Raw genomic sequence first — 26909 nt, 5'->3', positions numbered from 1 at the left:
TCTATGACCTATGATCTATGCCCCACGACCTGCGACCTTTTTCCCTGTTTGTGACTAGGGTTGCAGAGCTGAACCTGCAGATACTGTCTTGGGCCCAGGTATAGAGAGTGAGCCTGGGAGGGGCTGCAGGGTGGTTACAATCTGGGCTGGGGGGAAGCAGGCCTGGGGGACTTGCGGGGAGGCCCTTAACCCTCTCCCAGGTGTGGGAGGGGTTCAGGAGTGGGCTGTTGTGTGTGTGTGTGGGGGGGGCACTAAAGCCTCCTCTGGCCCAAGGTGGGAAACCAGAGTCCTGGGGCAGACACAAGCGGCCTTTGCCAGCACTCCCCTTCCTGGTCTTTATGATGTTAGGGCTCTGGAGTGGTCCCAAGGGGCTCCCCACCCAATCACATTAATGCTTCCATTCTGGCACCCTCTTCCCTGGAGGGGCTGAATGGAGCCCTGCCAAGGGTCTTTAGCTCCTGCTCTCCCGGCTGCTTAGAACCTCTGGGACCAACCCCGGAGAAGAAGCCCACCAACAGCCCCTCCCTGCCCAGTCCTGGCTCCCTGGAGCCTGAGGTGGAGCCAACAGCAGAGCCTCAGCCCAGCTTCCAGGCCTCCTCCCTGACACCACCCAGGGACCCTGCCAGGTGAGCCCCTAAATGCTGCACCTCCTCCGAAGAGCAGGATTGTGCCCTGCCCAAGGCCAGCACCCAACCTTCACAGAAGTAGTTTCTTAAATTACAGAATTAACTCGTGCTCCTGGGAGAAAATTCACTGGGCTGTGCAGAGCCTCCCCACATCACCCCACCAGCAGCTCTGGTCCTACCCGAAATTCCCTCAACCCACAACCCCACGCCACAAGAGCACTTTTCCTTTCCACACACACCTACCAAGAGCAAGCTGCCCCTGCTGTCCTTCGCCTTGCTTTCTTCACCTAAACTCCCACGGAGGTGGTTTGATACAGAGGCCCCTCCTTCACTCCTTCAGTAACTGCCTGGGTCTCCATTATATGTGCATAACAGATTTCATGTAGCCTCTCAGTGGACACTTAGGTTTGTTTCCATACTTTTGCTGCAACCAATAGCCTTGTGTTTCATTGGCTCACATACAAGTAAACCTGTAGAATAAATCAGTGGAAATGGAATTGCTGGGCCAGAGGTTGCATATTTAAAACCAAGCTGGGTGTTGACAAGTGATTGCACGCCGGCAGTGAGAGCCCAGAAATGCTCTCTGGTCACGAGGTGGAGTGTGAGGTCACTGAGCTGCCTGCAGGGGCCTGAGCAGTAGCTGAGCTACTAGGGATGATGAACTAGGGACAATGGGGACGGAGGAGATGGTCTTTGGGGCTGGAGTCATGGGTGGGAGCTTCTGGCAGGCACTGGCTCTTGTCAATCTTGCTATCTGTCTGGGGGTTTGGGGGAGCTGACTCTGGCCTCATTTTCCCCATGAGCCTTCCCGCCTGAATGCAGCCTACCCTCTCCCACAGCAGGTTGATAGCGTGGCTCCTGCACAGGCTGGAGAGGGCCCTGCCGCAGCCAGTGCTCCATGGGAAGGCTGGGGAACAGGTCAGTGCTGGGCCCAGGGTGTGGTGGGGGGCACAGAGGTGGGCTTGGGAGCTCCGATAAGGGTGAACTGGATAGCCCGGAGCACTGGGGGTAGGCAAGAAAAAGGGAGCCTGTGGTGGGCACGCTGCCCCCCGCCTGCCTCTCTGTGTGGCACACATTCATCCCACACACCCTCTGAGGCCCCGTGGGCCTCAGTCTCCCTCACCAGGAGCTCAGTGTTTCGTGAGGGACAGAGGGCTCGTGGGGCTCAGAGACAGAGCTGCCGGGAGCATCAAGAGGACTTCCCAGTGGAGGGGACCTCCAAGTATGTGCAAAGGCCTGGAGACAAGAGCGACCTGGAATATTCTGGGATGAAGTGGGGCTCACAGGAAGCCAAGAGGCCCTGTGTGAATCCTATGGCAGCATGGGTGGGTGGGGGCAACAGGGCCTCTGTAACTTCATCCTTTCCTTCCCTAAGATCCTGGGACCTGACCCTTCTTTCTTGGGGACAGTTGGACATCTTTGCACAAGTATCTGAATTGGGAGGTGGGAGGCCTGGCTGTGTGACCTTGGCCTGGCCCCAGCCCTCTGGGAACCTCAGTTGTTCCACCTGAGCAATGGGCTAACAATCCTGCCACCACCCAGAGTTGTGAGAAAGCAGGAAAGCGTTCTATAAGAGAAGATATCTAGGCTCAGGAGAGAGGTAGACCTGGCCTGGTCCTGGGCCACTAGGCTGCTCAGGGTCCTTGCCTGGCTCCTTTGAGCAAGTGCCTTTGCTCTGGTATCTGGGGGCACCACAACCTGCCTCACTGAGCCAACCCCCAGTTCTCCCATTGGTTCTCTGCACAACATGGGCCTTCTTTCCTGGAGAGGTGAGTCAGGGTCACATGGCTGGCGTCAGAACCCAGGTGTCTGGAGTCCATATCCAGACCCTTCCGGCAGCCCATCTTCCAAGGCTGGCCCCTGTGCTGGTGGCTGTGCTGGGGAGCACACAGGAAGCCTGGGCTAAGCCTCTAGGCTCCATGTTCATGTGATCCCTGCAGGAAGCCAAGCTGGTTTCAGAGTTGGGGGTGGTCAGTGGCAGAAACAATTGGTTGGTAGAGATGCCCTCACGGAGTGCAGTGGCCTGAGGATGAGGGTGGGATGGAGAAATGGAGAGAGGCCTGGGGGAGCTTTTTTTTTGTTTTGTTTTTTTGAGACAGGGCCTCACTGTGTAGTTGAGACTGACCTGGAACTCACTATGTAGCCCTGGCTGGTCTCAAACTCACAGCGATCCTCCTGCCTCAGCCTTCCGAGTGCTGGGATTACAGGTGTGCGCCACCACTCCCAGCTTCCTGGGAGGAGCTTTGAGCCAACCTCCGGGAGGGTGGGAGGAGGGTATCACAGAGAGCAAAAGAGAAGTCATTGCAGGTAGAGGCACCACCTGAACAAGGGTGCTGAGAAGGACCAAGAAATGGCTCCTAGGGGACAGGGACAGGACAGAGGGCAGCCTCTGAGGCAGGGCAATGGCGGGGTAGGGTGGAGCCTGAGGCACTGGAGTCTTCTGAGGGGATTCGGAAAGCCCCTTGGCCCTGTGTGTGCTGGGAGGGCGCTGCGGTGGGGTAGGAGGTTATCGTCTTTCCTTTTCCTCCGTGCAGGAGCCGGGGTTCCCTGAGACCACGTGCGATGTGCAGACCAGTAAGTGACACATTAGTGGGTCCTTATGTCTAACTCTAGGAGGTTGCTTTGTGTCCTTGGGTCTAAGTGGGGGGCATAACTGACCTACAGCCGCAGGGGCCCTTACTTGGTGGGCCTCACCTGTGATCAGCCTGTGTGGGTAGCCAGAGCTAAGCCCGGAGCCAGAATGACCCAGGCTTGATATCTAACACCTACCCAAAGAAAGCAGCCCCCAGATGGGCACCCCCTTCCCATGGGTGGCACTAGGGAAAGCGGCCCTGACCCTGCCTTCTGGGTGACTCAGTTTGGCTAAGCTTCATCCTGGTCTGGGGAAAGGAGAGGGACAAGGTATCCCTGGGGGAGATAGATCCACAGATGCCAGCGCCCTTGAGCTGGGAGGGGACCCCTCACTGTGGCTGGGTTGGGAGGTAATGATGCCTTTTGCCCCAGCCCAGAACCAGGGCTGATGGATGGAGGACAAAGGCCAGGCAGGGAGGACAAGGGGCAGAATCTGTTCTTCATTCCTGGAAGGCATTTGATGGACAGGCATTCGTTCATTCATTCAACAAACATAAGGGGCAGCCCACAGTGTGCTGGTATGCGATGGGTTCTAGCAATGAGCAAAGCAGCGTTCAGGGCCTGCAGTTGGTGGTAGCCCCTATACCATTCTGGACACAGGCCTTCCGGCCTTGGATGTGGAGATCCCAGGGCTGCTCCCCACCGTGTATGAGGCTCTACAGCCCCCAGGTGATGGTGGTGTTAGCCTGCTTCGGGCAGGGCCTCCCTGCAGGTCCTGGAGTGTGTGGTTACAGGTGGGAACCAGACAGCAATGAGGACAGATGGCGCAGGGCCTGCAGCACAGGCAGGTCCGACTTCTAGGGCAGAAGTAATAAATGACCGCAGACTGCCTGACTCAGGAGAGCAGAAGTGCGTTCTCTCAGGACTTGGGAGCCCAAGGTGCAGAATCCAGGCGCTGACAGGGTTGGCCCGTCCTGACGCTCTGAGGGAGCGTCCCTCACCCCCTCCTGGCTTCCAGTCACCGCTGGCATCCTCAGGTCTCCTTGGCTCTAGCTGCCTTCCAGTCACTTGCGGCCTTTTCTCTATCTGTGTCAAATCCCCCTCTCCTGTCCTCTGTAAGGACAGCTGTTACTGGATTTAGGATCCACCCTAAATCCAGGATGATCTCATCTTGAAATCCATAAATTAATTACACCTGCAAGGACCCTATTTCCAAATAAGGTCACATTCACAGGTAACAGCTTAGGATTTGGGCACATCTTTGGTGAGCACACTGTTCAAGCCACCTCCCGAGGTAACTTGAGTGGTATGGGGACAAGTGTGTCTCTTCTGCTCCCTCCTCTGTCCCCTTGCCTCCCCTAGCCAGCCAGCCACCCCTCCGCCTGCCCACCCAGCTGTCCATCCTCTGTCTTCTCCTTTGTTTCAGGGGTGGTGGTACCTGGAGGCCTCTGAAGCAGGGGAGAAGGGGATCTGGGAGAGCACAGATGTGCAAATGGATGGATGGATGGAAGGACAGAAGGCTGAAGAGACGACTGTCCCAGGGGAGGGGGAGAGATGGCCACTGACCCTCACCCTGCTTGAGCCGGGAATCCCTGGTCCTGGCCCACTTCAATTCTGTCCCAGAGGCTCCTCTCAGGGTGCCTGGCAGAGGCAGCAGCTAGACCACAGCAAGGGGCGGGCTGGGCATGGGCAGCCATGAGACTTAGGCTGCACAGTGGGTGCCCACATCCCCACACAGGCCTCAACACTGAACGCCTTGCTTTGAGGACATGCCACACCTCCGGGGACCCGGTTTCTCCCAGAAGTGGTCCTCCTAAGGCCTGGCCATATTTCCCTCCTCAAAGGACTGGAAACTACCTGTGACTGGGGCAGACATTTTAACTGACATTAAAAATAACGAATTAGCACTTCACACCTGTGATTGCACGATATTCTTGCTTGGAACAAGGCTGAACCAAGTGTGTAGGTTTTAAAGGGTTGGACTGAATGGGCTGTGGCTGGTGGTACTGGGCTCACAGGAAGGGAGGAACTAGCCAGGGGCCCTGAGTTCCCAGCTGTCCCTGATGTCTTTGTTTGGGCCAAGGAGTGATTTTAAAAATTAGAATTAGTTACCAACTTTTAAAGCATAGATTCTGCATAGAGGAAGTCTGACCTGCTCAGAAAGTGGGAAGGGCTGGCTGTGGGGGACCCACACTGTGCCTATGAGGACAGCTCAAAACCAATGGCACCGTCCCTTCATTTGTGTCCACCATTTAAGTTTGGGTTTGAGGCCCTGGTTCTCAAACTGGCAATGAAGCAGAATAATTGCAGCGGAGGGAATAAAGTGAGAAACCACGTGGAGGTAAGAGCAGTTAGGGAAGAATGATGGACACTTGAGCTAGTCGAAGCCCGGAGTCCCTGATACTGAAGGCAAAGTTAGATTATTGGGGCCTGATTTGAGAAGACTAGGCTATAGGCAGCAGGGAGCCATGGTGGGTGGTTGAGTGAGGAGGGACTTCACAAAGATTACACTGGGGCTGAGCAAGCAACGGAGGCAAGGAAAGCAATCAAAGCAACTAGAGCAAATGGGAGCGACTATGAAGAATGTCGCACCCCTAGACCTCATGATTAGAGTGTGGGCAGCCTGACAGCCTGTCTCTTCCAGAGGTGCCCACTGCCCCCTATAATTCTCATGATGGGAGGGACAGGGGCCTTGCTTCTAGAAATGTCCAGTGAGTGAGAGGCCAGTGCTTCAGGGCCAGGTCATCTGGACTGGGGGCAGGGGGGTGTCCACAACCCGGACCTGCCTGAGAGTACAGCTTCGAGCCAGTGCTCTGGCTTTGTTAGTGACCCAGGGTCTGGGGTTGGGGCTGGGGTGACCTAGAACCTGTGTACCTTGGCTCCTCTCTGGCTGGTCTTAGAGACAAAGCTCCTTCTTCATGGGGCTGCTGGCCTCCACTGGCAGGGGTCAGAATGGATCCCTCAAATCTGGGTTCCCGGGGGCCCTGGAGAATCCAGGAGATTCAGAGGGGCTGGAGCTCCAGAGCAGGACAGTGATTTCTTCCTAGTCCTGCAGGGCCCTGCCCTGGGCCATGTGGCAGAATACCCTTCCTTGCCCTTCCTGGCTGTGGATCTTGGGCACCATCCTCTTCTCAGAGCTGGGGCGTCTCCGGCTGTAAATTGGGGACAGTCTATGATGGGGCCTGCAGGTCTGCTGCAGAGATGAAAGCTTCCATCCATAGTATCTAAAAAGAAATAATTAAGCAGCTAGGCAAGGGCATCCTCACTCCTCACGACAGACACCCCATATCGAGTGCTCCATGGAATCGGGGGTCAGGAATAGGACATCGGGCTCTGCTTCCAGCTTCCTGTGTGGCTGGGTTGGCTCTTTGGTCTGTAAAATGTGGAAAGTTCTGTTCTCACTCTTTCGGGTGCTATAAAGCTAAAGAGTCCTCAGGCTGGGGAATGTTCTGTGCCCTGGATGTCCCCTGATGTGCCCAGGCAGCAACTTGCACCCCAGGGGGCTTGGATCGCAGAGGCCACCCCACTGTGGACAGCAACATAGAACCTCACGTCCAACACATCCCTCCTCTGGATTTGGGGTTGGAGGAACCTCCCTCAGACCCTCTAGGGAGATCAGGCCCCAGGGACATTTGCAGGGCTGGAGGAGCCAGCACTCCCCGTGGGACAGCCTTGTTCAGGGTGGGCAGGGGGCTCCCCTGGGAAGCAGGGGTAATATCTGTACTTGGAAGCTGGGAGTCCCAGGCCTGAACCATCAGAAGTGCCCCCCAAAATAAAGTGGTCCTCAATTTCTTAGTTTGCTTATTTGTAAAACAGGGTAAGATATAAAAGTATAGAAATCAAATGGGAATAGTAATTATTCCCATCTCAGAGGTTGCTGTATGGACTAATAGAGTTAATCCTTGTAAATCATTCAGCACAGGGCTTGGCTTGGGATCGTAGCTGTACTTACTATTGCTGTCTTTGTTATGGTGCTACACCATGACCAGTAACCTCCACGGTCACAAAAGAAGCCTTGAGACCAGCTTCAATTTAAAGTCACAGTTACTAATTGATGCTTGGCTCGAGGGCCACCAAGACCCCTTTAACTTTTGGGGGGACACCTGGTGTCCAGGCAGCCTCTTGGTCCCTGACTTCTGCCCGATGTGGGCTTGGGTTCAGATTGAGACTCTCCTATACTCATTTCTGCCAGACTTCCGGGCCCTGGGTGTTTTCATTGTCAGGGTCAGGGTGCATGGAGCAGTGTTGAAAATCAGGCTTCTTTGTGAAGGGAGGATTCTCCTACCCACCCCTCCACCGATTCCCTTGGGGGTGGAGCTGGGAGAGCCAGGAGGGTGGGGAGGACTACCGGATGCAAGTGCTGAGCTTGTGGGCATGTTGTCACCAGGACCATCCCACACCTGGACATGGCAGGCAGCCCCATGCTGGCTTGTCAGGCACCACCTCCGATGCTGGGGTTTGGAGCACTTTTTTCTCCAGCACAAACTTCTAAGAAGGAGGCCTCAGAGAGAAACAAACTTGATCGACCTTAAAGTTCCATGTCAAAAGAAAAAGAGATGAAATAAAGGAAGGATACAGGGTGAATGCTGTGGGCTTCAACCCATCACATGAGCCCTGGCCCAGTAGTCAGTGGTTGTGCTGACCATGGTGCCCTCCTTGCCCGTTGCTTGCTAGGAGCTCGTGTGCTACTGGCCATGGCCAAGGCTCTCTCAGGGCCCTGAGATTCAGGGGTTCAAGCCCACTGTTCCCATAGCCCATAAAGGCCCCCTCTGTGTCCCTCCAGTCAGCATCCTTCCCATGGAGCAGATGGAGTCTGATCTCGTCCTTGAAGAGGTTGACCCTCACTGGGAGGGCACCGAGCAGGACAGCAGCACCAGCCCACAGGGGACAGAGGCAGCTCTGGTGTACGAGGAAGAGAATGAGGCTGTGGTAGAGATGACCAGGTGAGAACCCAAAGAAGTCCCAGGAAAGAACGAAACAACAGGCGCACAGTACAGAATCTCAGGTAAAACAGGGCATGGAAGCTGGGTGTGATGGTGCACACCTATAATCCTAGCACCCTGGAAGGCTGAGGCAGAAGGATGGCAAGTTCAAGCCCAGCCTGGGTAATTTAGCAGCTCAGGGAGACTTTATCTCCAAATAAAAAACAAAAAGGGGCTGGGAATATAGTTTAGTGTAAAGGCCCTAGATTCAATCCCTAGTACTAGAGGGGAAAAAAAGGCACAGAGAGGAGCCAAGCATGCCTCCCCTACCTCTCCCCATGGGCATGTTAGCTACCAGCTTTTTCTGTCCCATTCCAGAGACAATGTGGGCACCTACAAGCATGCACTCCCCTCTTCTTCTATGTGTAAAAGATAGCATAGCATATGCACATATCTGCACCTTCCTATACTTGTTCAGTTAATATACACTGAGGTCCTTCCATATTCTGTACATAGAGGGCATCTCACTGTTTTATGGCTGCATAGTAGTCCATCACCTGGACATACCATGATCTATTTAACCTATCCTCCACTGATGGTTATTTAGACTGTACGTTACCTTTATTACTGTAACAAAACACTCGAGGAAATGAAGTTATATAGAAGGAAGTTTTTTGGCTCATGGTTTCAGAGGTTTCAGAACATGGCAGTTTGGCCCCATGCTTTTGGGCTGCTGATGAGGCAGCTCAGCAGTGGAGAGTGTACAGCAAAGCAAAAGCATTTGGTTCATGTCAGGGAAGAGAAAGAAAAATAGAAGATGGGGCTGCAGTCCCTGTACTGCCTTCCAGTGGGAAGAAGGCAGTGCCCTGAGACCTCCCACAAGGCCCCATTCCTTAAAGGGTCAATGCCTTCCAGGTGCATTAGTCCGGGGGACACACTATTAACATTTGGGCTCTTGAGGGACATTGTGGGTCTAACTATAGGAAGTTGATCCCCAGATTTCGTTATTGTGAATGATTCTGTGGCAAGCTCTTCTGTCTGTATGTGTGTGCGCGCCCATAGGTATACACCTCTGCAGGGCGGACTCCAGGGGGCCCGCGGGGTCCTCAGAGCAATGACAGTGATCACCAAATCACTCTCCATAGGAATGGCACAATCTCTGTTCCTACTAGTGGTGCTTGGTGACAGCTATTCAAGCTGGGAGGTTTCTAGCCCTCCAGAGGAGATGGGGAAACTGAGCACCAGAGAGGCCCAGCGTCACCACAGGACAGTGGGGGCTGGGAGAGGCCCCTCATGTAGTGAAGAGGACTTGTCGCCACTGAGAGCCTCAGGTTGCTGGGTGGGGGCTGCACAGATGGGATCCCCAGGTCAAGATTTGGCTGGGGAGTCCAGGTGCTAGCAGTCATGGGACGTGCTACAGAAAATGGGAGCAAGAGGTAGACTCGGGGTGTCTGCGGTGGGGCTCACTCCTATCTCCAACCCAAACTCAGGGAGCTGTCCCTGATTCAAGAGGAAAAAGAAGAGGAGGAGGATGGCGAGGAGGAGGAGGAGGAAGAAGAGGAAGAGCAGGGGCTTGAGTAAGCCACCCGTCTGCTGGGCTGAGGGCTCTCCCAGGGAGGTGGGGTTCAGCGAGGGGCTCCCCACTGCTCAAGGGAGTACCTCTTTGCGCTGTGTGCTGCTGGACTCTGACCAGACACAGCGGCAGAAGCTGGGGTCCCCAATATGCTTATATTGGACCCCATGGGAATCCTCTTATTCACCACTCAACATCCCCCTTCCAACACACATGCATGTGTACACACTCTGGGACTGCTGCTGGGTATCTTCACCTCCATGTCCCCAGAGCCTAAGACAGTGCCTGGTACACAGTAGGCACTAAATAAGCAATGGCTAAATGCAGGGATGGATGCATAAATAGACACACGCAGTGGGCCCTCCTATTAACAGAGCCATGGTCATCTCCCCCTTCACACACACCCCAGCCATCTTGCAGCTTCCTCTAAGGCCGCTCTGGATTCTTCTCTGTGGTCTGTTAGTGGCTGATTCCTCGCCCACATCTGTACTTCTGCAGTAAAACACAAGGAAAAGACTGGTTAACAGCTGGAGAGCAGAAAGCACAAGAGAGAAGGCTGTGGCAATGTGAGCGTGGAGGAGGCTGGACAGACAGGTGGCTCAGGGGGGAGAGGAGGAGGTACAGGCAGGGGCCACCTGAGCCCAGTAGGGGCTGGAGCTGCAAAGTCAGGTCACAGAGACAGCACTGACAGTGGGGGCTGGAGGAGATGGCCAGGGAGTGAGTGTTCCCAGAGGAGAGTTACAAGGACCAGGGAGCTGAGGAGGAGCTGAAAGAGAGAGATAAGACAAAAGAGTGTGGGGCCCTGGGGCCACGGCTGTAAAGGCCTTGGGCTTGATTTCCAAAAAGCAGGGGGGAGCCAGGCAAGGTCTGTGAGCAGGAGAGTAGTGCGTTAGGGCAGCTGTGTTGGAAAGAGCTTGAGGTGAGGGAACCATTGAGGAGGCTGGTAGGGATTAGGTGAGAAAGTCTTTCCCCTGCTCCAGGTCCCTTGAGTTATTCCCTGACCTCGTCGCACTGCCCACTGTGGTGACCCCCGGCCCATACCCCCTCCCTGAGCCGTCCCTCTGGCTGTAGCCCATGGCAGGGTGGCACCATGACTGTTAGAGCCCAGGCGGTAGCAGCAGAAGTGCCACTTTGCTTCTGGTAGCTAAGGAGCCTAGGCAAGGGGCAACTGCCCGCTCAGAGCTCCTGCGTCCACAGCAGGGGCTCACAGGAGCCCCAGCAGAGGGTGTGGTGAGGCCTGGCTGAATAGAGTGCCCGTCCAGGACCACGATGTTCTCATTTCCACAAAGGACCACTTTTAGCCCCAGCCAGGAGGGGTTAAATCATGAGGCCAACATGGGATTTCAGGGCTGGACGCTTGTGGGGTAGCATCTGCTCCTAGTCCACCTTGCTAAGGTCATGTTTAACCTCTCCCATCTTGGCCAGAGGAACGCAGCCTGTACTTGCTTACCCCCAAGGGTGGGGAGCTCATACCGCCTTTGGAATGCTGTCTGTCCCAGCCAGCTGCCTCTGAGTGTGAAATTGTTCTTGTACCAGAATGAAGCTGCTTCCCTCATTCTGCCCTCTGGGCCTCCCCTCCACACCCCGAAGTGAAAGGGAGACTTCAGGTGCAGCCTGGTTTGCCCTCTGCTCTCCACCTGTCTCTGTGTAGAGTGCACAGCTCTGAGTCTCACCCCGCTAAACCTGTGTGCCCGGCACATCGGCCCGCAAGCCCGGTCCTTTCCACTGCGCGGAGCTGAGACCAGCTGTGCTCAACACCCGCACTCACCCAGCACGTGTCCTCAGAGTGCCGTGCACCCAAACGCGCCCTGCACATCTGCTCGGGGCACAGACGCCCATGCCGAGGTGCGCACACACTTGCATGTGCGGGCACGCGCGTGTTCTGCGTATGTGCACGCGCACACTCAGCACTTTCCCACACGTGTGTGCACACAGGAACCCTGTGCACACTGGCTCCTGTCCGTGCTGACCCCGTGCTCAGAGAAGCGTTGCCCACAGGTACAGCAGCACAGCACACACTCACGCAAAGGTTTCGCACATGTGCAGTACATAATGGCCACCCTTACTGCGGGGAGGAGGTCCCTGTACACAACGCGTCCCAGCTCTCTTCTCCCCTCCCTCCCCTCCTCTCCTGCCCTCCTCACTCGTCCCATCTCTTGCTCTCCTTCCCTCTGCAGAAGCTCTGTCCCATGTTTTCCTACCAATTCCGTTTTTCATCCCCTTTCCGCCGTCTCCTTCCCCAATTCCTTCCATCTCTTGCTCGCCTTTCTGTTTGAAAAAAATCCCCCGCTTTCTATCATCTATTGCTGTGCTCTTTATTTGTACTTTGGGGTTTCTCATACAAGAGGAACTACGTGATATTTAAGCTTGTGTGTCTGATTTATCTCATGTAATATTACAGTCTCAAGGTGCTTACCAATGACTCAGATCCACCCTTCTTTCTGGCAGAGTAGTACTCCACTGGGTATGCAAAGCTACACTTTCTTTATCCACTCACTGTTGATGGACATAGAGGCTACTTCTAAGATTGAGCTATTGTGAATTGTGCTGCTAAAATTATGGGCTTGCACGCATCATTGTACTAGGACGTCTTTCGCTCTTTTAGGAAGATACCTAGAAGAAGAATAGCTGGATCAAATGGAATTTCTATTTTTTAATTTTTTCAGGAATCTTTATGCTGATTTCCATAGTTGTGCTTGTCCTAGTTTACATTTCCACCAACAATGTAGAAGGACTGCATTTTACCTGCGCTCGCCGGCATTTGTTATTATTTCATTTCTTGATGATGGCTCTTTTTTCTGTAGTAAGATGGAATCTCAATGTTGCTTTAATTTGCTTTTCTGTAATGGCCAGTGATGTTGAACTTTTATTCATATATGTATTAGCCATTTATGCTTCTGAAAATGTCTATTCATTTTAGCTGCCCATTTTCTTGATAGGGTCTTTTATTTTGAAGGGACTTTTTTTTTCTTTTTTTTTTTTTGGGTGCTGGGGATTGAACTCAGGACCTTGCATTTGTGAGGCAGGTGGCAGAACCACTGAGCTAAATCCCCAGCCCAAAGGATCTAATTTTTTAAAAAAAGCTCTTTATATATTCTATTCTAGATGTTAGTCCTCTGAGGAATAGTCCTCTGGCAAATTTCCCTTTCAGTAGAACCTCACACTGTCTTAACTCTGTTGGTTATTTCTTTTGTTGTACCAAAGCTTTTTAATTTATTATGATCCCATTTGTTGGTTCTTGATACTCCTTGTGCCATTGGGGTTCTGTTCAGGAAGTCCTTGCTTATGTCCTCAAGAGTTTTACCTATTTTATCTTCCAGCAGATTTAAGCGTTTCTTCTTTAACACTTAGATCTTTGATCCATTTTTATTTTAGTTCAGTATATGGTGAGATATATGGGTCTAAACTCAATCTTCTACATGTGGGTAGCCAGTTTTCCCAGCATCCTCTATTAAAGAGGCTGTCATTCCTCCATTGTAGGTTTTCTGCTCCTTTCACACAGTTGTGCTGAGACTTTGAAAATCAGGGAACTGCTGGTCCCTGGGCCCAGGAGAAACAAGGTTTCTCCTGTGTTTGTCCTGTGGTGACAGAGTGTGTGGTCCCAGGGCTAGGCCAGAGGGCGTGAGGCTTGGACGAGCAGAGCTAGGCTGTCACTGTCTGGGGAAGGATGCCCTTGGCCAGCTTCACAGAGGCATAGGTGACTGATGACACGAGGGCCCTGGTAATGCAGAGGGTCGCCTAGCAACCTCATCTCTTCAGGCAACAGCTCGGCTTTTCCTAGCAACTGTGGCCTTTCGGTCCCCACCTGGCCTCCCTGGGGCACTTCTGCAGGGTTCCCTGCACCTCTGATTAGAAGCAGAAAGAACTGGTGGCTCTGCTGCCATCCCAGCCACACTGGCTGAGGAGCTGGTCTCCTGGCCGAACTGGGACTCTCCAAATCTCCTGGTGCGGGACCAACCCCAGACCTGGGATGAATGCCCCGGCCCCCAGCTGAACTCCTACATCATGGGCCTCCTTGCTGGCAAAGACAGACAGACCCAAGTAGGTGCTGCCTTTGCCTGAGGGCTCTCTCCTTCCTTTCTTCGGGGTCGGCATTTCAGGGAACAGTCTGCTGAAGGTGATGTGAGGACCTTGGGGGACAGAGCTTGCTGCAGGGGGTTGCGGGAGGAAGAGAGGACTGGTGACCCTCGTGAGCTGGCTGCCACTACTAATCCTAAGCTTCAACCTGGAGGCCATGGGGGCCTTGCAAAGCCCACCTTGGCCACACTTTGATCCTCTGCTTGGAGATCCCTGAGACCTGGCACTTTCTAGTATTTGGTGGGCTGCTGCTGCTGGGCTGGGTGAGAAGGACTGAGCGCAACATTGAGGTGGGGTGACGTGGATTTAGACACAGACCCCCCACCCCAGTTTTTTGGTGATGTTGACAGGGCCACCATCGGGTGTCCATACCTGAGGCAATTTGTGAAATATTCCCCAATCCACGAGGGTGATTTCACAACTCTGAAGATTGCTGCCTCCTTTGGGACTGAGAATAATGACAAGAGCAATAATAATACCAGCTGACAGTTGATCAGTCCTTTTCCTGGGCCACACTCTGTGCTAAGGCAGTCAGAACGGCAGATTCTATTGCTAGTCGCATTTCATAGATTGGGGCCGTGGGCTTCCAAGATGGCGCCCTGAGTGACCAGTGCTGCTGTGCCGGGGTAGTGCGGAGTGGGTGGTTCTGTCCTGTGTTGGGCTGGCCCCAAAGTGAACACTAAGTGCTGTAGACACGGAAAGTGCTTTCTGCATTTAGAGATAAAGAATCTAGAAGAATCCCGAGAACCACACCAACAGTCTATTTTGACTTCCCATCCGATTCTCATGTCCCTTCTGACCTCACTCAAATAACTCAGGGGGTACAGCCTGGGCCAGACCTGCCCATCGGATGGATGAGCAGGCAGAGGCAGCCCGGGGGCTTCCAGGGCACTTGCCCAAGACCATACAGCAATTTCCTGGCCCACTTCAGCGAAGAACAGGCCCCGGAAGGGTCTGGCTGGGTTGTGGGTGGTGCGTTTCTGGGCCTTTGCATTGGCAGGCTGAGAACTGAACAGTGGCCTCGGTCAACATTGGGAAAGGCCCTCATTAACTCATCTGTGCCAGGCAAGGTAGGCACCATACCCAGATTCTTCTAGGGGCCCATGAGAATGTGTTTGGTTTTGTTATTGTTGTTTTTTTGTGTGTGGTGCTGGGGATGGAACCCCTAACCTCACACATGCTGGACAAGTGCTCTACCACTGAGCTACACCCTCAGCCTGAGAATGTTTTAATTTCTTTTAAAATAAGTCTAAAAGGGCTGGGCATGGTGGCGCATGCCTGTAGTCAGGAGCCTGAGGCAGGAGGATCTCCGTGAGTTCAAGGCCAGGCTGGGCTACTGGGCTACATAGTGAATTCAAGGTCAGCCAGACCTGCATAGTGAGACCCTGTCACAAAAAACAAAACAAAACAAAACAAAACACAACAACCAACAATTTTTACACAGAAAAATTTGGAAGGTATAATATTAATATATTAGTCTACATATGAATGTAGTCATAAAAATTTGTTTTAGATTTTTAGAGGAGAAGGAGCCTATGAAAGTTAACATGCTCAGGACCTGTGAAAGTCATAACGTAGCCTTGCTCTTGGGATTGGAACCTCTAGAAGACGGGTTTCTTCTCCTGATTATTCAGGTCCTTCCCAGTGAAAATAAGAGAAATGGAGTAAGTTGGGTGCTCAGATCATCTGGGCACTTGTCCTACTCCTCCAGGGCACATGAGGCGGTGTGGATGCCCAGAGGACCCACAGAAGAGTGGTGAGCAAGTGTTCTGGGACTCAGAACTCAGAACTTTCCAGGCTCGCCCCATATAGGCTGTGTGACTGTGGACTAGCCATCAGCCCTCTCTGGGCCCTAGTTCTGCCTCTCAGGGTTGTTTGGGTGAAGAGCCAGGGAGACCATGGTGCAAATGTTTGGCACCATGCCTGGCATACAGCCCATGGGAGCTGCTTGGTGATAGGTTCACAGGCTGATTCCTGCTCCCAGCTGGACTCAGCTGCAATCCCATCCAACACCCCCCTTGGATCTTTTTTTTTTTTTGGGGGGGGGGCCCAGGGATTGAACTAGGAACCTTGCGCTTGCAAGGCAGGCAGCAGAACCACTGAGATAAACCCCCAGCCCTCCTCAGCCCCAGGATGGCAGGGACTTGGCCCCCGGGTGGAGGATAGTGAATTCCGATTTCTGGGTGGCAGACACTCGTGGCATCCTCCATGAGTACCTCGATGACATGAGTCTGTCAGGAAGTAGGACTAATTCTAACTACAAAATTCACATGAGACCCTATTTTTTAAATTTAAATTTTAAATTTCTCAAGACAGGATCTCACTGTGGCCTCACTTTGTGGCAGTCCTCCTGCCTCAGCTTCCTGTATGCTGGGATATTATAAGTATACATCATCATGCCTAGCCTAGGCCCCTGTTTTTTTTTGTTATTTTTTTTTCTTGTTGTTGTTTGTCTGCTTTGTTTTTCAGTACTAGGGATTGAAGTGAGAGGCTTTGCACTGAGCTACATCCTCAGCCCCTTCTATCTTTTTTAGTTTGAGAGAGAGTCTTGCTAAGTTGCTAAGTTGCCCAGGCTGGGCTCAAACTTTTGATCCTCCTGCTGCAGCTCCTCAGAGTGCTGGGATAACAGGTAGGCAGCTCTGTGCTCAGGGAAGCCCTTGATCTTGAGCCGTCATTTTAATCAGGAAATTACATGGGACATCTAAGAGATCAACTTTGCCTGGAGACAGGCTTTTTGTGATATTTATGTATTAATATCCAAATTAATTGGAATTAAGTATCAGCATCTAAATATTGGGGAAATTCCACTTTTGAAATAAATGTATGATTTAGCTTCCTCTCAAAAACTGGAAGATCTGGCCACTCCAGGTCTCTAGTCCAAGTGGAACAGGTTGCTGCCTTCAGATGGACACGAGTTCTCCCATTTGCTACAGTCCTTGCGGTCTGCTACAGCCTCACCCTGGCCCTGTCACTCATGGATGCCTGCTGCCTGGGCCAGGGACCGCGAACACTTTCAACAGTTGCAGTTGTGGCTCTGATCTCGGAGAGCAGAGAGAACCAGGGCTGAGGGTCAAGGATTGTGTGGTTTGGGATAATTTGCTGTGTGGTTTTGGCCAGGTCAGTTCACCCCTCTGGTCTTCACTGTTCTCCACTCCCCACCCTGCCTGCAGCCCCAAGGTGGCCTGGAGACGGGTACAGGGCCTTGTGGGCCCCTCCTCCCAGCACCCTTCACCCTTGTACTTTTCTTGGCAAATGTTGTCAGCCCTTCCCGTTGTCCTTCCCACCTATACCTTGTTTTAACACCATCACCCTCGAGGCCCTGCCCATAGACCGCCTCCTCAGGAAGTCTCCCTTCCCAGCAGAGTCCTGGCATGTTCTGTGTATCCCACCCCTGGCTGAGCACATCTAGAGGGGGTGAATGAGAGGAGGATGCCACCCTGGGAGCCTTATCAAGTGAGGACTTGGCCCTGGGAGTCTCTGTGCTCCCTGCTCTGGCCCAGAGCTTGGCTGTCAGCGAGGGTCAGGACACGTTGAGCCCTTCTAATCTCTGCTCTTTCCTGCCAGCCCTCTGGGTCCCAGTGTCCTGCTGGATAGCTGTTTGGTGGCACAAGCAGGTGTGGGCCAGAGTGACATAGGCAAAACCCAGTGCCAGAAGGCCTCGCTGCAGGTACGGAGAGCCCCAGGTGCCAGGTACCACCGGGCCTGGGCTTGTATTGTGGAGGACTGGGCTTGTCCACTGCATGTACAGGGGTGGGCAGGGATTCAGCTGGTGAGATGCCCATGGACAGAGGGAGCAGGTTGATGGTCACACTCCTTACCAGGGGACACATGTTGTCAGGAGGGGGTTGGGGGACAGGTGGACCTGGGCTTGAGTCTTCATGTGACTGCCCTCAGCCTCGGTGGCCACCTGTATAAATGGGGCCATAGATGCCTGCTGGGGATTTGTAGGAAATCCAAAAGGGCCTGTGCACTGTGAAGTTCAGGGTGTGGGGAGGGATGCGGTCAGGAGGGTGACTGTTCCAGCTTCTGTGTCTTCTGTTCTTTTGCAGGAGCTGCGGGGGGAGGAGGAGGAGGCTGTGGCTGTGTGCTCAGCAGGTAGGTGGGGCTCAGGCTCTGCATACCAGAATGTTCAGGGCACCTTCTATCTGGGGCGTTCGTACCGTTCTCCTCTCCCTCCCTGCTGCCCCACTGGCCCTGTCCTGGGCAAAACCCATCCTCTGTGTCTTGAGGCCACATTATCACAGCCAAATGATATCTCTCCAAGGTTGCAAGGAATAGCAGAGGCTCCAGGACTCCTGGGGGCGGCTTGGGAAGCCCTGCCTCCATCAGTCCCTCCTCCCATCTTCTCTCCAATGGGAATGCAGCCCAGGGCCAAGTGGGGGTTTGGCCGAGACATAACATATCTGCAGACAAGTGGGTCCCCATCTCTCTGTGAGCTTGTCCTGACTGCCGAGTGTCCAGGCTGTACCAAGCACATTCACTCTGCTGAGATTTACACCCCACCCTCAATGCTGAGCACTCCGGGAACCATGCGACAGGAGCCAGGCTATTGCACCCACGAGGCCTGTGGCCTTGTGCACCTCACACATCTCCACATCCCTCCACCCACCGGTGCTTTAGCCACCCGGTAAGGCAGAGTGACCATTTTGCAAATGACAAAATTGAGGCTCACTGTGTACTTGGTTTGGCCAGAAGTTCTGCCATTCACTCCTATCTTCTCTCCCCTTCGTCACTGTGTGTCCCAGAGCCAGTTTTGTGACCTCTCTGAGTCATGGCTCCCAAACAGAGAAAAATGGAACAATATCAGTATCTACCTCATGGCCTGTTGGCAGAGGAGCAGAGACAGCGCATCAGAGGCCCCCCAGCATTGTGGGTGGTTTGGAGGGAGGAGTCTGTAAGAAAGGCGACCATGTGTGACCTCTCCATCTGGCCACTGAGAAGGCTCTGGCCCCTGTCCTAACCCAACTGGTCTTTGTGAACTTCAACATGAGTCTGTAGGGACCTCCTGAGCCCAGGCCTGATATAGGATCGTAACACAATGGGCAAGCTCAGGACCAAACAGGTGCACTTGTGGTGCTTGCAGGTGACTTGGAAGCAGTTGTTCTGGGAACAGCACTCTGAGAAGCAATGAGGCGTGGCCATTTGTTCATCACTCTCAGAAGGTCCAGTAGCTTTGGTGCCCTCTGGGAGCTGGTTAGAAATGCAGAGTCCCAGGCCCTACACAGACCTGTGGAATCCTAATCTGCATTATAAAAGATCTCCTGGGGATGTGTCTACACATTAGCAACTGAAAGGTGACATCCATGAACCCTGGTTCTCAAACTTGATTGCACATTAGAATCATAAGGAGAGAGATTTTAATTTAATGTTTTACTAATGCATATTAATTTTATAAAATGTGGGTTTCATTGTGGCCAGACTTAATACCATGTTCTCCAGTTCCATCCATTTTCATGCAGTGATGTTCATTCTTTATGGCTTGTCATCAGGGACGCGAAGAACAGCAGACGGCAGGAATGTAGTTTTGTCAAGGAGTAGAGGGCTGAAGCTCTCGCAGGCAAAGGCAGCCAACTCTCAGCAACCCTGGTGTTGTTAGATGCATGCACAATACTTTCATGAGAATCAACAGTTTTTTATAGATTATCTCTAGCAAAGCATTAGAGAATATTTTTTATGAACACCTGGTTTTAGTTATTTATATATTTTTTAAAAACAGACTTTTTAGAATGTTATCGGATGGTTTTTAAGACTGTAGCCTTGAACTTTTGAGTTGTGGCTCTGTGTGCGGGAAGCACAACTGCAGTTTTTTAATCTGTGTTTTAATGTAACCTTTTCTTTATACTTGTTTTTGCTTTTTTTTATGTAGCATCAAGGAAAGGCTTGTTGAGAGGCTACTCTTTGTTGACACTGGCGTCTCCCCTAGACTATACAGAAAATAATATAAATACATATGGATATTAATAACAATCCTACAGAAGATCCTATCATAGCCTTTAAATGAGAGAAAAGATTTAAATCCTGAATACCATCGATTACTCTTTGGGCAAGATCAGTCTCATTAATTATCTCTAATTGTTTTTGCTAAGTCTCTCTAATTTGGTTTTGTACTTTTAAAATCTCATGAGATATTTTTGTGATTAAGCAGATGTTTTTTAACCTTTTTTAAAGGAAATACGGTTTTATTATAAGGCATAGGTGTCACACAAAAGGTGGATACATTTGAATCACAGCGCAATTGAATCTGGCGCTGTAAACTAACAATTGGATCACCCATCGTTACAACAGCTTGCTGCAGGTTGGCAAGTTGGCTAGAAAGTTTATTATCAGTCTGATGTTGTGATGTTAATAATTTTTTTGAATCTTTATGTCAGTCTTGGACAAACTCAGCAGTTTGTATAGCTTGATGGAGAGCAACTTTAGCAGTCGCTGCCGTGGCTATAATGGCTGTTAGCCTGAGAACAGCTGCAATAATCAGTTCCATCATCTTTTTGGATGTTTTTTTTAGGAGTCTTTTAAGAATTTGTTGTAGCATCAAGCTAGAAGGAGAATCCTGCCATTGCCTAGTCACGTGTACAGGCGGCCATACACCTGTTTCTGTCTTTAGAATATAGACTATGAGAACTCATGTTAAACATTATAGTACGATTTAGACAGGTAAGAAAGGAACAATTGACACAAGTTATCAACCCTGTTGTTTAATTTTAGGTAGCAGTCTCACTCATAAACATAAAAGGAAGATGAACATAGGTTTGAATATATCTGGTTTTATAATCGTAAAAGATAATTGAGTATGATTATTAGTTTGACTTTTTATATATTATCTTTTTATGTTTTTAAGGGTTTAAGGGCAGCCCCCACCTTTTAAAGATGAAACTGGATAGGGTGAAAGGGCAAATGTGGGCTAGGTGCAGCAAATCCACCTCCAGGCCACACAATTGACTTACTTTTTTTACTATTAGTAGTGATCGTGTGATCTTTTTTGGGCCATCTTAGATCAAAGCCATAACCCCTGTTTGAGCATAGCCCATAGGACTCTAATCAATGACACCTTTATAGCAAGTATTAAGTAATATTTGAGCAGTTTCACCTCTGCACTGAGTCCAATGGACCCAATCACTGAGATGATTAACAATGGTGTATGGCAAGGTGGAAGATCAGGAGCACTTTGTTTGTTTGTTTGAATTAATTTTTTAAAACGCTTTAACACTTAAAAGAAACAATCTTTTAGGGCGTAATTTTTGGCAGCATTTTGAATTACCAAAAGCCATGCCTGGGGGGCTATTTTAAGATAATGTTTTTTATATCTAATATAAATAGGTAAACCTTTTCTTTTAACAGTATAATTTTTAATTATCTTTTTTTTTTTTTTTTTTTTTGGCCTAAAAGGGCCATGATCATCATAGGTTCCTGGCATCTAGATGGACTTATTTACATATGTGGGGATAGTATAATCTTTTCAGGTAACAATCTTATTTAAGGGTGGATTTGGAATACAAGCCCAATAAGTATAACCTGTTTAACGAACCTGTGTAGTAGTTAAAGATAGCATAGCCAAAAACAAGTGGTCGATGTGACTGGTTGTCCTGATTGTTGAACCACTTGTTGACCTTCATCAGTTAACTGTTTAATTTGGCCCCAGGTAGGCAATGGAGCGGAACAGTCACAGGAACTTCTGGACGGCCAATATGTAGGCATTTTATGTCTTTTGTGATTCCCAGAGTAACAAACTTTTGTTTCTGGCTCATTTTTTAGTTTTATGTTTTGAGTCATGACCCAAAACTTTTTATAACCTGTGGAAATAAAAGCATAACCTCGGCCCCACCTCAAAACCCGGCCTGGTAGTCAGGTTTTCTCGAGTGGAGGTCGATAATAAATAGGTGACCTAACTCTTTGGATTTTTGGATTTGCCAGTGGCGTCCAGCTGCTGTGTGCCTGTCAGGTGCCTCATTCAAAAAATTAAGAGTAAATAAAGCTTGAGAGTTTTTGTCGTACTGTTGCCACACCAATGGCTGAATGATATTCCCTGGTGATATTAAATATACTGCAGTTTTCTTATCCTTTCAGCAATTGATGGGCATCTAGGCTGGTTGCGTATTTGACTGTGATGTATTGTATGTCCTTCGATATATGTGGGTTTACCAATATCCCTGTAGTAGGCTCACTTCATTCCTTTGGGTGTATACCAAGGAGTGGGGCAGCTGGATCATGGCAGTTCTATTTTCAGTTTTTGGAAGAATGTCCGTACTGATTTCCACAGTGGCTGTGCTAGTTTAGAGTCTCACGGAGGAGACTTTAAGATTCTTGGACAGGCGTCACCTGGCCCATTAAGTCAGATTGTAGGGGGCAGGCCTGACCATCAGGAGGGCTCAGACCTCCTCCGGTCATCGGTCATTGCAGGATGCAGCCTAGTCTGCACCAGGGCCCTAGGGAAAGTGACTGCTTCTGGCTGGAAGTGAAATTAATTGACCTTTAGGGTTTCTTGCAACTAGAAAATTGTACCGGGCTAAGATTATTCAAGCCCAGAGTTCTGTGGTTCCGAGAGACAGTACTGGGTTTTGTGAGTCTGTTTTTTAATTTAAGACAGGAAGTGCTACTATGCTTGGTAAGGAAAGAGCGCGCGAGAAGCTGGGGGGATCTGGTGCTGTCCCTTGGAGCTGTGGGGTGGGCCAGCCACTTGCTTCGGTGAATTTTGATGTTGAACTTCAGGACAAACGTGATGCTTCAACCTTGCAAAGGGCTGTTGCCAACACAGGGGGCCTCCAGTGTGCTCTGTATTGGAGCCATTTAATTTACGTTTTCCCCACACTGTGATTGCAGTCACACCTCTGCCTGCGACCTTCTGGCCCCAGAACTATGACTCACCCAGGCCGAGACATGGAGCTGAACCACCTGGTCCGGGACCAGCCACCTGGCCAGGTGGCCCCCAGGCTTGCCCCCCAAAACCTGGCAGAGCACCTCCCCAATGTGCCCAGCTACCGCCCTCCAGTCACTCGCATCCCTGTCCTCGTCTCTCGGAGAACAGCTCTGTCCAACTCCAACTTCGCCAAGGAGACCAGGACCTCCATCCGTCGCCTAGGTAGTGTGAGTGACCTCACTGTGCAGCACGCCTGTGCCGGGGCTTGCGCTTCTGCATGGCTTGGGCCATCTTCCTCCATGGATGTGTGGCTGTGGGTGTGCTGTCTTCATGGAAAGCTACCTTCTCTTTCTTCATTCTGCTCTGCGGTCACTCGAGGGATTTGGGTCCCCTTCCCTTTATGCCTAAAATTCCACAATTAGCAGTTCACTTCTTTGGGTTACAGAATTGCTTTGGTAGTCATCATTTTTTAGACACACAGTCACTCACTCACACTCTAATTAAAACAAGTCACTCGATTCAGATCCCCAAGCCATGAAACTCGAACAGAGAACAAATAAAGGAAAGGAGGACACTTGGAGGGAAATGGAAGGGTAATGGGGGACACTGCAGTAAGAATCTGCTGATGCTGAGTTTGCTGGGAGCTAGATTGGGGGGCAGGATGGGGAGGAGAGGAAGGATGCTAGGGCTGAAAACAGAGTCTTGCACATGCCAGGCAAGCACTCTATCACTGAGCTACATCCCCAACCCTTTTTGTGTTATCTTGAGATAGTGTCTCGCTGAGTTACTCAGGCTGGCTTTGAACTGGGATCCTCCTGGTTCAGGCTCCCAAGGAATTGGGATTCCAGGCATGGGCCACCTTGCCTGGCTGGGAGCTGAACTGTTGATACCTGCTCAGCAGATCCCACTTCAGGAAAGGGGCAGCTGCCAGGTATAGGCAGGCAGGCTCACAGAAGCCATGTCCTTAGGGGCAGCACAGAGGGAGGGCCTGTTTGGAGCCATTTAACTGTGACAAGGTCCCTGGGCCTTTGGGCTGGGGAACAAGGTGCTAGGGGAAGTACTGTGCCTCCAGACTCATCCACGATCGCTTCCTGCCTGAAATCCCCCTACCCTACGTGTCTGTCACCTGTGGATGACACTGCAATGAGTCCAGGGAGGTGAACAAACACTGGCTCAGTGGAGACCCCACCTCTTCTCTCTCCTTCCTGGTGCCCAATGACACAGAGTGGGGGAAGTGGCACTCAGGTCACCTGCGTAACAAGGGGTGGTAACCAGGCTCTGTCTTCCTGTGACAAATCTTAAATCTACTTCTGCAGAGGGTCCCCCCAACCTCCAGCCGCACTAACCACTCCCCCAGTTATTGTTACATTCTGGACCAACTCTACTTTTATTTTCTACTTTTCTCTCTCAGGTGCCTCTTTTTCTATTTAAATGTATTTAAACAGGGAAATTTCTTATTCCTATTCAAATGGAAAACCAGCATTGCTTGCTATAAATAGACCACATCAATAGAAATAACCACAGACACTAAAACAAAATAGACCAAGAGTTGCTGGGGGCTGCAGTGGCCTGTGGGGCTCAGAGAGCCCTGGATTCTCAGCCCCAAGGGCTTCAGCTGTGTCCGAGACGCTTCAAGTGAGGCCCTGGGGGCATCAACCTGAGACCTCCCCTTTGCGTATTCAGGATGGAGAGAGACTTCAAACAGGAGTCCTGTTCTTGTTCTGTTATCCTTTCCCTTGATCTGGACGCCTCAAACCATCTTGGGTGCCCCTTGGTCCCCGCGCCCCCTGCTGCCAGGCAGTGGTATGGCATGTGATGATTGCAGGCTCTCCCCACAGGGGCGTGAGCAGGGAGAGCAAGAGTGCTGCTCCCCTGGCAGTGAGACCACAGGGCACCTTCTGAGCTGGGTCCCAGCCCTGGCTCTGCAGCAGGTGCTCTAGCACCTCTGTGCCTCAGTTTCTCTCCCACACATGGAACAAAACTAACAGCCACCCTGTAGAACAGCTGGGAAAATCAGAAGAGTTAATACAGGGTGTGTACTCCTAGAGTCTCAGCTACTAGGAAGGCCGAGGCAGGAGGAGTTTGAGGCCAGCCTGGGGAACATAATAAGACCCTGTTTCCAAAACAAATAAACTAACAAAATATATATAGCAAAACAAATGCTGACAAATTTGACAGCAGATATTCTCTACCAACTTAATAACGTAAAATGATTATATTTCGAATGCTATTATTCTTAGTCTACACCTCAACACAACATGAATCAATAGCATTTCTATCTTGAGTTCCCACCATACTGAGCTGGTGGGAAATGGAACACAGTACCAGTCTAGGATTTTTCCCTTCTCTCCTGGGGGATGGAGAAATGCAGGACCTGACCCAGGGCCGGGCAGGGCTTGGGGCACACCTGCCCCTCCTTGGCTCTCTGAGGTAGCTCGCTGCAGATGCCCTGAGTGTGTTAGAGCTACGATGACCTGGCTGCCCCATGCCCTGCACCCAGCTCACCCCTCCAGGGCTGTGGGACGGCAGGGCAAGGCCCGTTCCTTCTCAGAGTCTGGGGGAATTTCTTGTCAGTCTGGCAAGATTTCTCTTGAAGTTTAAAAATATGTCCCCATTCCTGCTCTTCCCTAGAGGGCCTGGAGTTTAGTAAAACAAATGCCAAAAGGTCTTGAGGCTTCCTTTTGTTGCCTCTGTCAAAGTATAATAAAATAAGTACAAGCAAGTGTACTAAGTGAAGGTTTTCTCCACGATGATCATTTAAAAAAGCACATGAATGGGGGCAGGTGATGTAGCTCCATGGCAGAGCACTTGCATGGCATGCTTGTGGCCCTCAGTCCCATCACCAGCACTGGGGGAGAATAAAGATCACAAATCCAGTTATTCCCAAACGCTCCCCCTCTCCTGCCTTGCTAATGCACAGTCCTGGGGTTGGGAGCTGCTGGGTGCTGCTCCCCGTGGTATGTGGGAGGTAGGGCACCATCCCCAGCCTGAGCTTGGACTCAGGGCAGACCTGTCCCAGTCCTGCAGCAGAGAGGTGGAGCTGAGGTAGGGCTGTGCCCCTGCCCCACAGGGAAGTCCTGCTTCTGAGGTGTGGAGCAAGGCCTCTCAGAGGCCCAGCAATGGGCTGACTGAAGCGAAGGCTAACGCGTTCTGTGGAAGCCGCCCACTCTGCTACATGGGCAGGGGTGGTGCTTGATACGCACCCCTCCCCCACAGGCTTGGAAGGCATTGCCACCTCTACCTTGCGACGGGGAAACTGAGGCTCCGAGAGGGGCAGCAGCGGACCCAGGCTATGCTAGACTAGGCCCCCATCTGCCACCCCACCCTGACTGGCTCCCATGTCCTCTCAGAGTGTCGCCACCCACTGGTCACTGCTGCCCTCTAGTCTCAAAGAAACCAGGCTGGGCTTTGGGGTGGCTTCTGTGGCACTTGGCTTCTCCTTTTGTGGCCCTCAGAGGACCATGCATTCTTGGACCTCACCCCTGGATCCTTCAGTGATTGAGGCTGCCAGAGGCCTCATCAGACCTGTGCCAGGCATCTGACTTTCCCATGCAGCCAGGCCCGCGGATCCGCTTTTCTGTCTCCCTGACCCTATCCCTCCTTCCGTTTCCCAAGTGCCTGCCACAGAAGAGCACCCTGAAGTGCAGGTGGAAGACACGGATGCCGACAGCCGTCCCCTCATGGAGGAGGAGAAGCCACCCTCGCCTGGGCGGCCAGCACCTTCGCCTACCACATCCGTCACACTTGCTGTCCCAGGCTCAGCTTCAGGGCCCCGCAGGTGACCTTTTATGGTTCTTTTAGGCTTTTCTCAGCTTGGTGCCACCTGTCCATTTGGTAGATGAAGAGACTGAGGCCAGAGAGGGAAGCAGCTGGCCCAAAGTCACATAGCAAGGTGGTGTCAGGATGGGGACACCAACCGCTTTCCTGTCTCTCTTTGTTCCTGGCTTAGAGATTTTTATAAGGGCCTCATAAGAGGCCCTGTCCTGAATACCCTCAGCGGTAGGATAGAAGGTGTAGTATTATGATATTTCTGTACCTCAGCCCCAAGCACCTCCTCATACACCCGTTTGTATGTCTTCCTTGGAGAAATGTCTCTTCAAATCCTTAGCCTGTTTTTATTTTTTTGTTTTGGTACCAGGGATTGAACTTGGGACCTTGCTCTTACGAGGAAGGCAGTGGCATCACTGAGCTAAATCTCCAGCCCCTTAGCCTATTTTTAGTTCAAAAAATTGGCTGTTTTTTTTTTTTTTTTTTTTTTTTTTTTTTTTCTTTTTTGGCGTTCTCTT

General features: G+C 51.4%; 1 protein-coding gene across 1 annotated transcript in view; it reads left to right on the top strand.

Moving 5' to 3' along the window:
- The window catches only part of Cngb1 (cyclic nucleotide gated channel subunit beta 1), a 69767-nt gene that overhangs the window by 11333 nt on the left and 31525 nt on the right, over positions 1–26909 (top strand). The window contains 11 exon segments of the mRNA XM_010617236.3: positions 59–98; positions 479–626; positions 1466–1544; positions 3161–3200; positions 7981–8140; positions 9610–9696; positions 17334–17436; positions 17819–17864; positions 22587–22723; positions 22725–22845; positions 26239–26401. Coding sequence (XP_010615538.3) covers positions 59–98; positions 479–626; positions 1466–1544; positions 3161–3200; positions 7981–8140; positions 9610–9696; positions 17334–17436; positions 17819–17864; positions 22587–22723; positions 22725–22845; positions 26239–26401 — 1124 coding nt within the window.

This window comes from Fukomys damarensis, unplaced genomic scaffold (assembly GCF_012274545.1).
Source record: "Fukomys damarensis isolate Sample0158 unplaced genomic scaffold, DMR_v1.0_HiC HiC_scaffold_32, whole genome shotgun sequence".
In the NCBI taxonomy this organism is placed as follows: domain Eukaryota; kingdom Metazoa; phylum Chordata; class Mammalia; order Rodentia; family Bathyergidae; genus Fukomys; species Fukomys damarensis.
The sequence above is the reverse complement of the archived record's forward strand: the minus strand, read 5'-3'. Positions and strand labels throughout refer to the sequence as shown.